Source organism: Corvus cornix, chromosome 1 (assembly GCF_000738735.6).
Source record: "Corvus cornix cornix isolate S_Up_H32 chromosome 1, ASM73873v5, whole genome shotgun sequence".
Lineage (NCBI taxonomy): Eukaryota > Metazoa > Chordata > Aves > Passeriformes > Corvidae > Corvus > Corvus cornix.
The window spans coordinates 103,870,818-103,884,953 of NC_046332.1; the positions used below are offsets into that span (position 1 = coordinate 103,870,818).

The 14,136-nt window shown below is 39.4% G+C and overlaps 1 protein-coding gene across 10 annotated transcripts in view; it reads left to right on the forward strand.

The window, feature by feature from the left end:
* CNKSR2 (connector enhancer of kinase suppressor of Ras 2) overlaps positions 1-14,136 on the forward strand; it is a 208,532-nt gene that overhangs the window by 162,070 nt on the left and 32,326 nt on the right. For all 10 annotated transcript variants that reach the window (XM_039551421.1, XM_039551425.1, XM_039551438.1 and 7 more), the window contains 2 exons: positions 4,581-4,681; positions 5,884-6,421. In XM_039551421.1, coding sequence (XP_039407355.1) covers positions 4,581-4,681; positions 5,884-6,421 — 639 coding nt within the window. The remainder of the gene's footprint in view (positions 1-4,580; positions 4,682-5,883; positions 6,422-14,136) is intronic.

The following is a 14,136-nucleotide window of genomic DNA, read 5'->3' on the forward strand; positions in this document are numbered from 1 at the left end:
TGTTGTTATTTTGGTTTTTTCTGTCAGCTCTTATCAAAAGTTCATCTGTTCTCTTTTCTCTGCTGTGTATCAGGCTTCATTCTTGTCATCTGAAAGCAAATCACATATGGGTACCACTGTTATTGCTTTAGAGGATTCCTTCTCTGTCAGGAATTTTGATTAACTCCTTCAGACTCTGATCTGCAGACACTGGATTATTTGTGAGAAGGCTGCAGAAGATAGCTAAAAGCAGCAGATATACTGCCAGTAAGCTCCACTATGTTGTACCAAGGAATCTGCATCCCTTATCAGAAGAAACTTAAGAATCTGCAAGCTAAAAAAAGATTCCAAGCATTGCATTTGGTGTTTGAATTCACAGAGGGCAGGAGTGCATGAAATTGGTCTTGGGAGCAAAACCATCCTTCTAAAGCCTGTTGACATAATTGGATTTACCCGAAGGACTTTAATTTTAAGGCCACTTTAATTTTGTGATTTCTACTGGTTTTACTATATTGCAGTGTGTGCTACAGCCCTGTTGGCATTTCACTTGGAGTTGCAGGGTTACAGCATTTTACGTGTTTATTTTTTATGCCTAATATTTCATGGGTTAAAAAAGCAGCATGTATAAAATAATGAGTTGCTTTGCTTTGAACTGTTGCAGTGGAAATCCTGTTTGCAGACAGAAGAAAGAAAGGGTCAGTCCAGTTGTATTGTGGAGGCTGTTTCTTAGAATTGCCAGTGACATGGATGCACAGAAGTGTTCCTATCCAAGTATCTGCTTTGGCAAGCAGATAGTTTTGGAATTCATGCTCTTTTTAATATAGGCACGATGCAGCAGGCACCAGAAAATTGCAGTGGTTGTGATGATCCAGAGCTTATCCAGATACCTGTCTGCCTGCTTCCCACCCAGTCAAAACCTTGGTTTTTAATTCTGTGGCTCTGAAGTCTTGATCAGAAAGGTTCTGGATTTTGGCCCAAAAAACTCATGTCATTTTTGACACCAGGCCCTCTGCATTCACAGAGCCCATGGTAGCAGCACCATGCTCACTGTTCTTCAGTCATGTTCTTCAGTGCCTCACCCGAACTGGAAATCAGTTTGGGAATCTGTATTTCCTAAGCAGCACTACAGTAACCTGTTTGAAAGAACCTGTGTACCATTTGTTGTCACTGCTTGAAGAGGCTGTGAACAAACTCTGAGTATCAGAGTCTTATAGGAAATCCTCTGTTTTGGCATTCAAAGCCAAATTAATATTTTTGTTGGTAGTAGATTGGCACTACTATTACAATGCCATGTGGGACAGTAAGTGAAAAGGTGTATGTTATGCTAATGCTGTCCAAGTGCACAATTACACACATGATACACCTTTCAAAATCCAGATGGATTTTGGAGAAATATTTTTCCTACTAAGAAATGACTGAGTAATAAAATAGCAGATGATCCAGCTAGACATGCGATGATGTGCATTCAGGCCTCAGATAGCTTATTATTAAAATGTCTCCCTATTGAAGATAATCAGTGAAACCCCACTGACTATGCAAATTATATCCCAGGCACTGACAGAGTTCTTTATTATCACTCCAACACCATTCACTCATGTTGATTTGTTCCATGCAGGTAGGTAGAACTATAGCCTCTTTGTGTTGCTTAGTTGTGTTTAGTGTGGGAGGTAGAATCGCATTCCCCCGTCGCTGCCGTACACTGTTTTAATGCCACTGGTGATTTTCCTTGGCTCCCAGCACAAGGGCTGTTACACAGCTCAGTAGTGTCCCTAATTAGCAGAGGCATCAAGTTAGCAAAGTAAAACCTCTCTATCATGTCAATTTTTTTTGCAGTTATAGAAACTGTGAAGCTGGAATTTTCTATATTCAGTGACTGTACCAATTGTCATCTGCATATTTGATTTGACAAAAGGTCTTTTATTTCTGTGCGATTCAGCCCTTTGCAGCAAAGCTTTATAATACCTCTGAAACAATTCAACAGGAGTTGTCAAATCTGTCTCAATTAAGGGTTGAATGGTTCTGAATCTAAAGTGCATAAATGTATTTCAAGAGCTTCAGAGATGCACGAATCACTGAATTGTGGGTGTACTGCTGAATAAAATGTTACATTCTGTACAGAACAGTTTTATAAAAATACCATCAAGTTTTCATATGAAATACAATGAATGTTAGCAATACAGCAAAGGACTTCCTTGGATGGAGAAGTTATATGCTTTCCAGTCATCTAAATCAGAGGAAAAAAACCCCTGGTTTATATAAATAGAATATATTTATTTGGGAAATGGCAGGTCAGTGTTAGTTTATATATAATATATTCAGTCTATTAGTCATTGAGAAAACTTTCAAGATTTGCCTGATGCATAGAGCTTGTCCATCACTGAATTGGAAAAGATCTACAGAGAGAAATACAGCAAGTGTTTCATAGCATCATACATGTTTTAGATAAACTCTAATGAGCCAGTTGCCAAAAGCAGAGCATTTTTAAAAATTGGTGGGAGGCCATTTTCATACACTTTATCTGAAAATTGACCCCTGTTACTGCAGAAGTTTTCAAGAAGAGCTGTGGGTTGCCAACAGAATTCCCTGACTGAGATAAGGTGTGTAAAAGCGTCATCATACAGTGTTTTCTTGTATGGGGATTTGACAGCAAGAACACCTTCGTATTTTTAGCCAAAACTGGAACCTGCACTGAGACTGCTAAATTTTGCTTTCAGAATAAACAGTTGAGCTCCAAGTCTGCAGAAATGTCATTGAACAATGCAGTTCTGACAGGTCTTTCACCACACTTTGCACCATTAGGCTTTACTGCAATAGGAGCAAACATTGCCTACATGCCAGTATTTTCAAGTGGTTTAAGTTTCTGGAAACAAGTTTTCTTAAAACTAGGATTTATTTAGAAAAAGAGTTTTCACTGATTTAGCCTTTCATTCACCAAAAATTAATTATTTTCAGATGTCTAGAGTCATAATTGTGAGGACTTTTTTTTATTATTTTGTAGTCATAAAAACTTTATTTATGCAACTTATTTATTATACTGTTTAAAGAGAATCTCTCAGCTATAAGCTCGCAGGAAGTAAATCAAGAGGCTTGGAGTAAAAACAGAATTGCTACTGCGTGGAAAAAATAAGTAGATAAATAAGGCTGTCCCCACCATTACTAAAATCTAAAAAACCACAAAACTATAGGGACACCTGTTTCAAGATGGTGTCATTTAAAGGTAAGTTTATGTTTTAACTCTTTAAGTATGGTAGATCATTGATCATACAAGACAATAATTGTAATAAAAAATCATTAAAGTCAAAATTATATGTTGTGCCAACTCAAATTTTTAGTTTAGGTCATTTATGAAGCAGCAATCAATCCTTTTCTCCTTATCTATCAAAGAGAGAGTAGTCAATCATGCACTTCGTTGAACACTTACTAGGTGAAGTGAAAATTGCTTGTGATTAATCTGTGAGTAGTCTGAGCTATAGTGTCCTCTTGTGCAATGATTTATCCCAACACTGGAAGGTAATGCAGTCAGAAACAAAGTGGCAACAGAAATGTTTGCAAAAGCCTTACAGTGTACAAAAATGTTAAGAGTTGTCTGTCTTGAACTGAGTCAGTAGTTAAACAGGGTTTTTTTGTAAGGAATATTAAGGTTCAGTCCTTGTAGTTAGATGCTGTTCTGATTAAAAAAATATTTGTAACAGAATAAATATAAATTCCCATGTGGTATATTCTTCCATTTGTTTTCCCCTTTGAAATAAGCTTGGCCAAGACTTGATTTCCTGAAAAAATGAAATGATGTAGCCCATTAAATTTAGCCTACAAAATCTACGTCTTTTGTACTTTCTCATCCTTCTTTTTGAACTCTGTTCTTAAATGTCATTGTCATATTTTTTCCTTACCATATCACTTTTATGTTCTTGCATGGATAACAGGGCAGCAGCAGTTTTATGAAGCACATATACGATATAAAGTTTTTCTGTCTTACCTTAAATACAGCTGTTTGTTATTAGATATTGAATTGAAAAACTTGTGTAACTGGTAGAACAGAATGGAGACAATGGGTAGAAAAATAGCACTGATTATTCATGTGTGCAAAAACCCCTACCTGTTTGATTTGCCAGCTGGCTAAATATACTTGTTGATGTTATTTGCAGTCAACAAGACTTTAGCAAAGCTATATTTTTAATCTTTTCCATTCAAAAAATATTTTCAGTATTTTTCAGCCAATACATGTCCAATCATCATTATTTTTATGGCTGTATAAATATTTAAAAGTCTGATATTTGTATTAAGAGTATTCTATGTGTCTGTTGTATTTATAAGGTGTGTACAAGAGTTAAATTTGTGTCTTATTTTCAGGTTGTGGTTTAATATCTCTGTAATGGGACAGTAGATCTAGTATACACCACAGTGTTTAGAATTTTCCTTCTTTAGATTAAGACAATTCCAAATTGCAGCAGCTACCATTGATGGCATCGACATTGTGGTGTTTCACTGCCAATAATACCAAAGGAGGAATTTCCAGTTGCTTTTGTGGAAGCAAGTCTCTGATACAAAAATGCATCAAAATGTGTTGGCAGTTTTTGACCTGATCCTTATGTAACTTGTAGATTACTGGAGTGAGAGTGACAAGGAGGAAGCTGACACTCCATCGACACCGAAGCAGGACAGCCCCCCGCCCCCGTACGACACTTACCCACGGCCACCTTCAGTAAGTCACCTGCAGCTGTCCTAGGAATGTGTACCCAAAGTGCCACTTCTTTCTACCTGTTCTGCCCAGGAGCACATGCATGCACCCAGGATGGCACTCGACTGTGCTTTTTGAGTCAGTGCTTGACTTAAGGCATTTGCTAAGTAACACACATCACAGGCTTCAATGGCCATCAGTGCTGTTTCCACTGGTTTGTAGAGTACAGGGATTTATAATCCCACTTGCTGTACGAAATAGATTAAGTTACGGAATTCATTTTTTTTGTTCTTCATTCATGATGGACAGCTACTCATCCATGCAATTCCTCACCACCCCCTTATCAGCTTCCTGAGAAAATGTTATTACCTAAGGAACAACACAGACTCTTCTTTAAGGCTCCAGCAGTTGTGCTGTGAAGCTTTACAGTAACAAGTTACACTTGAATTTCCAGAGAAATGCGAACATAAAAATGTTCTGTCCTGTATTGCAAACCACTATAGCGGGTGTTCTGTTATTGTGAAAAAATAGGTTTCTCTTATAGAGAAATACAAATTAGAAAAAAGGGGGATTTCAGGGTTTTACTTTTTCTTGAAGCAGTTGTTGATATAAAACTATATTATAGACCTCTAACTTACTCTCCACTGGCAATTTTAACTTTCATGTCTGCATACTCAGTGTTAACTAATGCGTCTACTTGGATATGGTTTCTGGAATGCACAATCGGGAAATTCAGGGGAAAGAGAGCATTCATGATGTTTAATTTGAAGGCAATACTTCATCTTACAAAATTATAGATCTTTGAATGACAGTACTGAAGCACTGCAAGAATGATTCCAAAGAAAAGCAAGATAGGATAACAACAGGCATTTGGATAGCATTTTTAAGATTTTGAATGAACCAGGTACGTCTCTTCTAAGTCTTCCATAGTGCCGTATTTTGCACTATTTTGCAAAGTTTTCTGCACATTTTGTTGGCTTATTTTATGGATTAAGTGACATAGTAAAGATACTTATTATGAATAAGTATCAGTATTTGACCTACAGGGGTGACATATACAGACAGGGGTATGCATTAAAATTAGGAACAGGGCAGGTTAATTAGGTACATTTGCGCCTTCATTAATGAACCAGGTGCCATTGGTGACAATGAAAAGTGAGAGGCTGTTACTGGCAGTAGGTCTCGGTGTGCATTGATCTGAAGATTGCTCATTGTTGGCGTTGCAGATGAGCTGCACAAGCCCTTACGTGGAGCCCAAGCACAGCCGCCTCTCCTCCACGGAGACATCCCAGTCGCAGTCGTCGCACGAGGAGTTCCGCCCGGAGGTGGCGGGGAGCACCACCGAGTCCCCGGTGCGCAAGACCGCGAGCCAGCGGCGCTCCTGGCAGGACCTCATTGAGACGCCGCTCACGAGCTCGGGACTGCACTACCTGCAGACGCTGCCGCTGGAGGACTCCGTGTTCTCCGAGGTGGCCGTGGTGTCCCCCGAGCACCGGCGGCAGTCAACCTTGCCCACCCAGAAGTGCCACCTGCAAGACCACTACGGCCCCTTCCCCCTCGTGGAGGGTGAGCGGATGCAAGTGCTGAACGGGAATGGGGGAAAGCCACGAAGTTTCACTCTGCCTCGGGATAGCGGCTTCAACCACTGCTGCCAGAGCCTTTCAGTCGGTGCTGCCGACCACCATGAAGAAGCACAGCAGAAGGAGGTTGAGGAGGAGGAGGAAGAGGAAGGCAAAGCAGCGGAAGAAAACCAGGAAGATAAAAGTAAGTATGGGATATTTCTGTGGCTTTTCAAGTGTCCTGTTTGTGTAATGTAGAGGTTGTTTTTCCTTTTTCCTATCCAATAGTCTTTCAACATCCCCCATGTTTTACCAGGTCCCCCTTGTCACACACCTCTTTGGACTGCCTTATATATAAGGCTTAATAACCAGAGTGCTGCATGACCTCTCATGATCACCAGACACTTCCCTGTAGGCTGGTCACCAATCCCCTCCTACTAGTAATTCTTAGTTTAAATGGATTTTGCTTCCATGTCTTCTTCATGCTTACACTTGCACAGTATCCTCCCCCACTGACAGGAGTGTTTCAGGATATACTTAGTGAGATTTCCAGCCAGCCCCATCCGAGCTGTAAAAACCTCTTGGTAAATCCTAGAGTGCAGAGTTAGGCTGTGATTGTGTAGTATCCAGCCAGGCAGGTCACAAGCCATCCCAAAATCTGTAAGAAGTTGAAAAAGAGAGGGTATTTTCCTCAGTTCCTCTCACTGTGATTTATAAAGAAAGAAATTCAAAAAGCATTTCAAACAAACAGAAAAATTATAGAGAACAACTATGTGACCAGCAAGGCTTAAAAAAAATTATAATGTTGAGTAACTCTCAGTGACATGGCACATAAACTACATAGAGATTAGTGCTACTTATCAAACATAATCCAAATAAGTAGGGATTAGAGAAGGTCCCTGTCCCTCCTGAACATGTAAACACATTTTTGTGTCTGTTTCATGCTCTGTCCTTCACTGTCGTTTGTGGAGCTTCTCAGCATGTGCTGCTAGCAAAGTTGAGTCCACACCCAGGTTGTAGAGTCAGTCAGTGAAGCCTGCACTCGTGATTTGTGGGGTTACACTGCAATTAAATTACCTGAAGTGGCAAAGAAGGTAGGATGACTCTTGAAGCTCTCCAAGGTTTTCTGCTATCTATTTCTTCAAATTCAGCTTTTTCACTGCAGTAAAGAAATATAAAAATGGTTAAGAGATAGGAAAGGGTAATGAAAGCTTTAATGAATTAGCTACCTACTTAAGTTGATTCACTAAAGTTAGCACCTTTGTTGAGCATTAAAATTGATGTGGATGTTGTTTAGTCTGCTTGGGAGAGACCCACAGTTTTCCATTGGCCTTATGCTTTTAGGCATTACTTTCTAAACATTTCCAATTCTTGACTTTCTTTTGCTGCTTTGAGGAAGCAGTGGTTTCTTTTGCAGATATTAAATTTGATGGCATTAAAAGTTTAAAAAGGCACTATTTCAGTTGTGTTCATGCATGACTCTGCAAAAAACTGATACATTTATTAGGTAATATTAGACTCTTACTGACTGTGAAATGAAGCTGTCTAATTAACAGGGTTAAATTTCATCAACCATGCAGAACATTTTGTCCTATTTTTAGCCTTCAGTTTTGGTTTTCAAATGGGTTTTTACTGATAGCAATACAAAAGTATTTTTTTTAAAAGTCCTTACTGAAAATGGAAATAGTCAGAGACTTTCCACTGGCTTTACTGTGCTGTTTGGGCACTATTTACAGATACCATTGCAAGGTCTTAAGTTTTTAGGTGTTTTGAATCTCAATTTCAATGTTTTTGTGTACCTGGTTGAAGCATTTTATAGCATGCTGATTACTAGTAAAAGGCTAGTGCTTGATTTATTGGGCCAGAACCTCGGCTTTTCTCCATCTTTCTATACTAGTTTCCAGAAAAGGAGAAAAAAGGTTTAATTTTTGAAGTGGTCTCCCTGTATACACATACTTTTATTTTTTGTTTGAGGGACGAGGTTTCCTTGGTTGAAGCTTTAACAGGAGATTATTTTTGAGACACTGACGACCAGCTAGAGAAGTCAAGTGCTCATGATGAGTTATTGACCTTGAAATTACAAAACCAGAAGTGAAGTATTGTCTTGTCTGTTGAAAAGTTTAAGTGTTGAATTGCTTGTTGCTATGACTGCAATGTTCTGTTTGTAATGCTGGCTTTTTCCGGTGCCCTTACCAGTAAAAGGCAGGAGGATTTCCGGCAAATGGTGTTCTTAAGTGCAAAATCCAGTTTCTGAGTTGAGAGATTTCCTTACATCTGCTAAGTCACTAACAGGATGGGTGACTTTGTGTGGGCTATCTCACTGCCCCCTTCACTTGCATTGCTCTGGGAAAATGAAACATTGCAACTGGCTGGAGAAAGGAAATCCTCTCTCTTTCAGAAATGTTTTAACATCACCGTGAATGTTCCCTCATGTGATATCAGAATCTTTTAAATATATTTATTTGCCTTACACGTTTGTGATCCTGACATAGTTCTGGGCTCTTGGATGATTATGTGTGTTCTTGTGTGTACATGTGTGTGTTCTAAAGCTTTATCATTCCTATTGCTTTTTTTGCGGGACAAGAACGCAGCTCCTTTGCAGTTGTTGCTGTACAAGTCAGATGTCATTGCCAAAAGTTTGTTTTCTCAGCTTTCTGTTTTTACATTCTCACTTTTAGAACAACATGAATTTAAATTAAATAGTAAAATGCAATCCTGTTTCTTCCAACTTCTTTTGCAGAATTGTTTTCAAATAACTGCACCACAAACTAGGAGCTCCACACTTTTCTCAGATGCTGTCCCCACCTGCTATAATTTAACATAGTTCTGTTGACTTTGTACTAAAGCTATACTGATTTGCAACAATTAAACATCTTCTCTTGGTCAGTCACCACTTTATGTCTTAAATAGATATTGCAAGACTTTACTGACCCTGCAAATAGTTCTGTGTATCAACTCTGCTACAATGCCTAGATATATATGGTAAACTAAAAATATGGGTTGTCCTTTCCTATGTTTATCTGTCAGAACCTAACTTTGTTGTGTGTTCAGTTGCTTTTTTGTCTTGTTATATCACAATAACATTGCACTGCTAATCCTTAATGGATTGTTGTATTTCCCAAATGACTTTTGTGTAAATCATTCAGATGTTCCATATTGACACCATCTTGTAATGGTCTCTTGCTTTGTAATCAAAGAGGATTCTCTTGTGGGATATTTGAGCTTGTCCATGTGTTTTGCTCCTGACTATGCAAATGGCAAACCACTTTCAGACCTGTGGCACCAAACATGCCCCTTGCTGTGCTGTTCAGGGGCAGCCTGTGCACGGAGGGCAGGTTGGAAGCTGTGGCACAGTGTTTGCATTTCTGTGATTCAGTTGTGAAGGACAAATTTGGCCTTTGCAGGTTTGTTTTCTGCTAGTGGGAGGTATTAGGAGACAGCAGTGTATCATGACACCATCATCTCCTTCCCTTCTGGCCCTACCACTGTCTGCACTCTGTGTTTGATAGATCTTCATGCAAAGAGCACTTCTAGAGAGACTACTTCCAGGTTTTTTTCCCAGGAAAGCTTATTTCATTTTTTGCTTTGTTTTTTGAAATTATCATTGGAGATGGTTCCTTCATTTTCAAAGACTTCTTTGGTTTGTGCATTACTAGGGTTTCAGCATCTAAAAGAAGTACATAACTAGCTCTCTGCAGAGTGTAACTGGCTGTTGATCCCATCAATTTAGCTGCAGAAAAGCCTGCACCTTTTTTGCATACTCCCTGAAAAAGTCTTTGGAGAACAGCGGTGTCTGTAGGAGTCTCAGGTGCTGTTCATCTGCCCAAAGACTGCTGGGACAGGGGCTCTGTGGTGGCTCCATGTACTGCAGGATTGGCTGGGGCAATATTGGCACACTTTCCAGGGAACTCTCACCTGGGACCTGCAACAGTGTGCAAGGGAGCTTTCCACTGTGCTGGCTCCATAAAATTTATTCAGGAACACGAGCAGACATTGATGTCTATGTTTGAGTTTGAAAAGGTATTTGCAGCAGGAGGAAATTACTTAGACTGTCTTCCCACTGTTAAACCCCATTTCCTTCTGTGTTGTTTCTTGCCTCTTTGTTCTGCAAGTTTTCGGCCCTTTTTCTCCACTCTTAAGTACTGTAGTTCTTCCTGACTTGTTTAAGGATTTTTTTGTTGCTACCCCATCATCATTTTGGAGTGTCTTCTATATAGGATGGACAACTGGAACAAAGTCTTATATGAATTTTAATAAATCAATGGCTGCCATTCTGGGGCAATTAAAGGCTGGGAGCCACTTGTTCGCTGCATTGATTTCACCCTCCAGAGTGTTTACAAGATGCAACAGTCTTCCTCATGTGACTTCTGTCACCTTTAAAAGATTTCACAGTGCTTCTGAAGGCTGGGCACACTCACACGTATTCCCTGGCATTTTGGTCCATCACCACAAGCTCTTGTTCAGGTTTGCAACATCTCCTGGCATCCCATGCTTAGTCCCATAGTCTTGTGAATGCTGCCTCAGAGGAACACAATAGCCTCATGCTCTGGTCTCTGAAACTTGGCTTTTAACCTTAAACCTCTGAAAACACTTGTCAAAAGCCAGAACAGAAGCTAATGTTGGCATTTTGCAGCTCAGAGAGTTGTCCAGTCCCTGTGAAGGGTTTCAGGAAAGCTCACCTTGATGTCAGGGAGGGCTGATCACTGAAAGAGATATCAAATGACTGTGCTGAGTTACCAAGCCTGAGAGGTTTCCTTCCCTTTTTTCCCCAGTAAACTACAAATCAGCAAGAGAATAAGAGAAACTGAGAACAGTTTCTCAAAACTGAGACAGAGGAGTTTAAGGACTCCCATGACTAGCAACAAGCATCATGCACTGTGCCCAAGAAGTTGTATCCATGGGACATCCTAGGTGGCATTTGCCTTCAAGAAGGAGTTAGTGCTAGTAAAAGATATACTCCAAATAAGGTCAGGTATTTCAAATTCCAAAATACAGGTCTAGGGAGGCTTCCCTCTTTTTAATGAGAGGGCTGTAATGCACAGTCCAAATGGTGTGTCTCAGAAGCATCAGTGTTGGCTAATTAAACACTATGTTAGGAAGTGGTAGCCTGTGTACACTTTTAGGTTTTGCTTCTCTGCATTTTAGGTAGCATGTCTTCACTTTGGCAGGTTTTAGGCAACAGTGAAACTTGGGAGTCAGGATGAATAATGCATAAAGCCTGGATTGTGTGCTCTGGAGTTGATGAGGATATGTGGCTGAAATTAGTAGGGCAGTTTGCTTTTCTGACAGCCTCTTTCCATTTTAGAGAGGACATCATTAGTGATGTCCTGTCCTCTGACCACCTAGTTTTATCCTCACTGAGAGGCAAGGGAGAACCATTAAGATACTGTATCTTCCCCTCTGGAATTAATGGCCAGGGGTGCCTTGAATAAGCAGAGCTATGAGAAATTGAGGTAATGTTTCACATTAGAAGTATTCCACATGAAGCTGGTGAATGGCACAAAGTGCAGCACCTTCTGGTACATCAAGGAGGGTGTTATTCTAACTTACTGCATCCACTATCAGTTCTGTACAACCAAGAGCAGGTTGGGAGGGGTGGTTTTTGCCTGACACCCTTCTGAGCGACACAGCCCGTGCATGCTCAGACACTGGAGTAGGTTACTGACATGTCTGCTTTTTCTGAGCATTGTTTTTGGGGATCTTATTTTTCGGTCCTAATTCCCGTTTGAGCCTTCCTGTGTCACCTGACTGGGCATTTGCACTCCTATGGGCTGAAGACCATCAGCATTTTATGCCTTGTCTACTTGTCCCATTGCCTCCAAGGCACTGTTTTTACTGTTAACTCAGATTGATTTTACCTAAAAATGCTGCCTAATTATGTTCAAAAGTATGACTATCGTAGATAAACAAGTACTGGGAGTAGATATGTTTATTTCTGAGCATGTTCTTTAATTAAAATTTAAAATTTATTAAATAAAGCTTTTTCAGTTCTCATATGCAAAAGCAACTCCACTGCAGAAGTGAGTTTGTATTCTAAATAAAAATTATGGGATATAAAACTTCCATATCCTGATTTAAAAATTCAGTTCAAGGGGAAAAAATTGCCTGCAGTGTTTGAAAGCCAAATATTGAATCATTTACTGAGTAGCAATTCAGGAAGCAATATGGGCTGTCAACAAAAATAAGAATAGTTTAATTTTATGCTTGTTAGTGTTTATACATATAGATGCATTTTGCCCACAAATATATTGTTGCCACATTTAAAATTTTATTTGATTTCCATTGCCCATGCTGCTAAAAATGCAAAGGAGAGATGAATTCCTACTTTTCTTTTGGTTTTAATAGCTTTGGGTTTCATTGCCAACAAAGGTCATCTGCTTTTGCCTGAAATACGTGGATTAAATTGTCTTTTTATAAGCAAAAGTAATGCACAAGAGAATTTCATACATGGCCATTCTTCTAAATTGCTTTTCTTGCTAAGTTTCCTCAATTCAGTTACTAAGTTGGGAACTTTCAATGGAGCTGGGCTACTCCCTACCAGAGACCCCTTCGGGTTGGGTGGTGAAACAGGGAATCTGTACATGTGACGGTGTATTTCTGGTGGGGCATTTTATGTTCTGCATTAATTCTCTCGCCAGGTGTTGTGTAACCAGTCTGGTTTATGTATAATTTTTCCACTTGGTGTCAGCAAGCTCTGTCTCTGCTGCTGCCCTGTCTGAGTCTGGCTGCAGAGATGCTCTCCTTGGGAAAAGGCCACTCATAAGTGCTAGAACACTTCACAAGCAATAGAGGGAAGACAGTCCAAGTCCTCTAGGGCTCTCTGTCTACCCCACTGAAGGATATGCTGTTTCTTCCCAGTTTGTTGGCCTGAAAAGATTCAGTATAAAAAAGCCTTTTTTTGTGCTTGCTGTTTCCACTTCCTCCATTCCAAATGTGCTTTCAATTCTGAAGTGATAGTCAAATTTCCTAAATGAGGATCTGTAGCTTTTTTGATACTACTTTATGGATGAAAAGGAAAACCCAACTTGTTGGGTTTTTTTAATTAACACATAATTTTCCATTGAAAAGAGGGTTTTCCTGTCCTAAAATGGAAACTCACATTCATTTTGATTTCAAACATGAAAAACAGGCATTTTTTAAATCGTTTATATAAACCTTCTCACTGAAACTCACTGAAAATTGTTTTAAAGACACTCTTAGATTTGACTACTGCAATTTAATTGGAATTTTTCCATGACAAAGCCCTTTCTCACTGGGATTTTTGCAGAACTGGGATAGTTCCTCTTTGAGATATGGTGGGGATTTGACCTGATCTGAAGGTTTCCAAATCCAAAGGAAACAGAAATCTACAATAAAAAATTTAGCTACGTGTCATGTACATGAGAATGTTCTTTTGAAATGTATAATTTTAAATTTTCAAAGCTAAAAAAAAAGATTAAATCCTTTCTATAATCAATGGTAATTAAATCAGAAGATGATGGCACAGTACCAGTAGGACTAGGAGAACAGAGGAGAACTAAAATCTTTTCAGAATGTATTCATTACATCTCCAGGTGGTACCATCTGTTGTGTGTGGCTCTCATGTTCTTTCAAGGCAGCCATTAAAACAAGGATGAACGTGAGTCAGTAGTGCATGGAAGGACATGCGAGGGATGTAGTTTTATTAAACTACAACTATGCTGAATGTCTGGAGGGTCACCATGTAAACATGCATTCCTGTTTAATTAATGTTCATCATGGGAAACAGGATGGGATATTAAGGACTTCAGTGCAAACAGTAGGCATCCTACCGATTTTTTGTTTAGCTGCACAGAAGACTCAGAAAAGCCACATTTGCTACAAAGCAGTTTAGTTTGATCTATTTTTTAAAAAAGAAGTCCTCAGAATTTTTGCATTTAAGATGAGTATTTTCATGGAGGC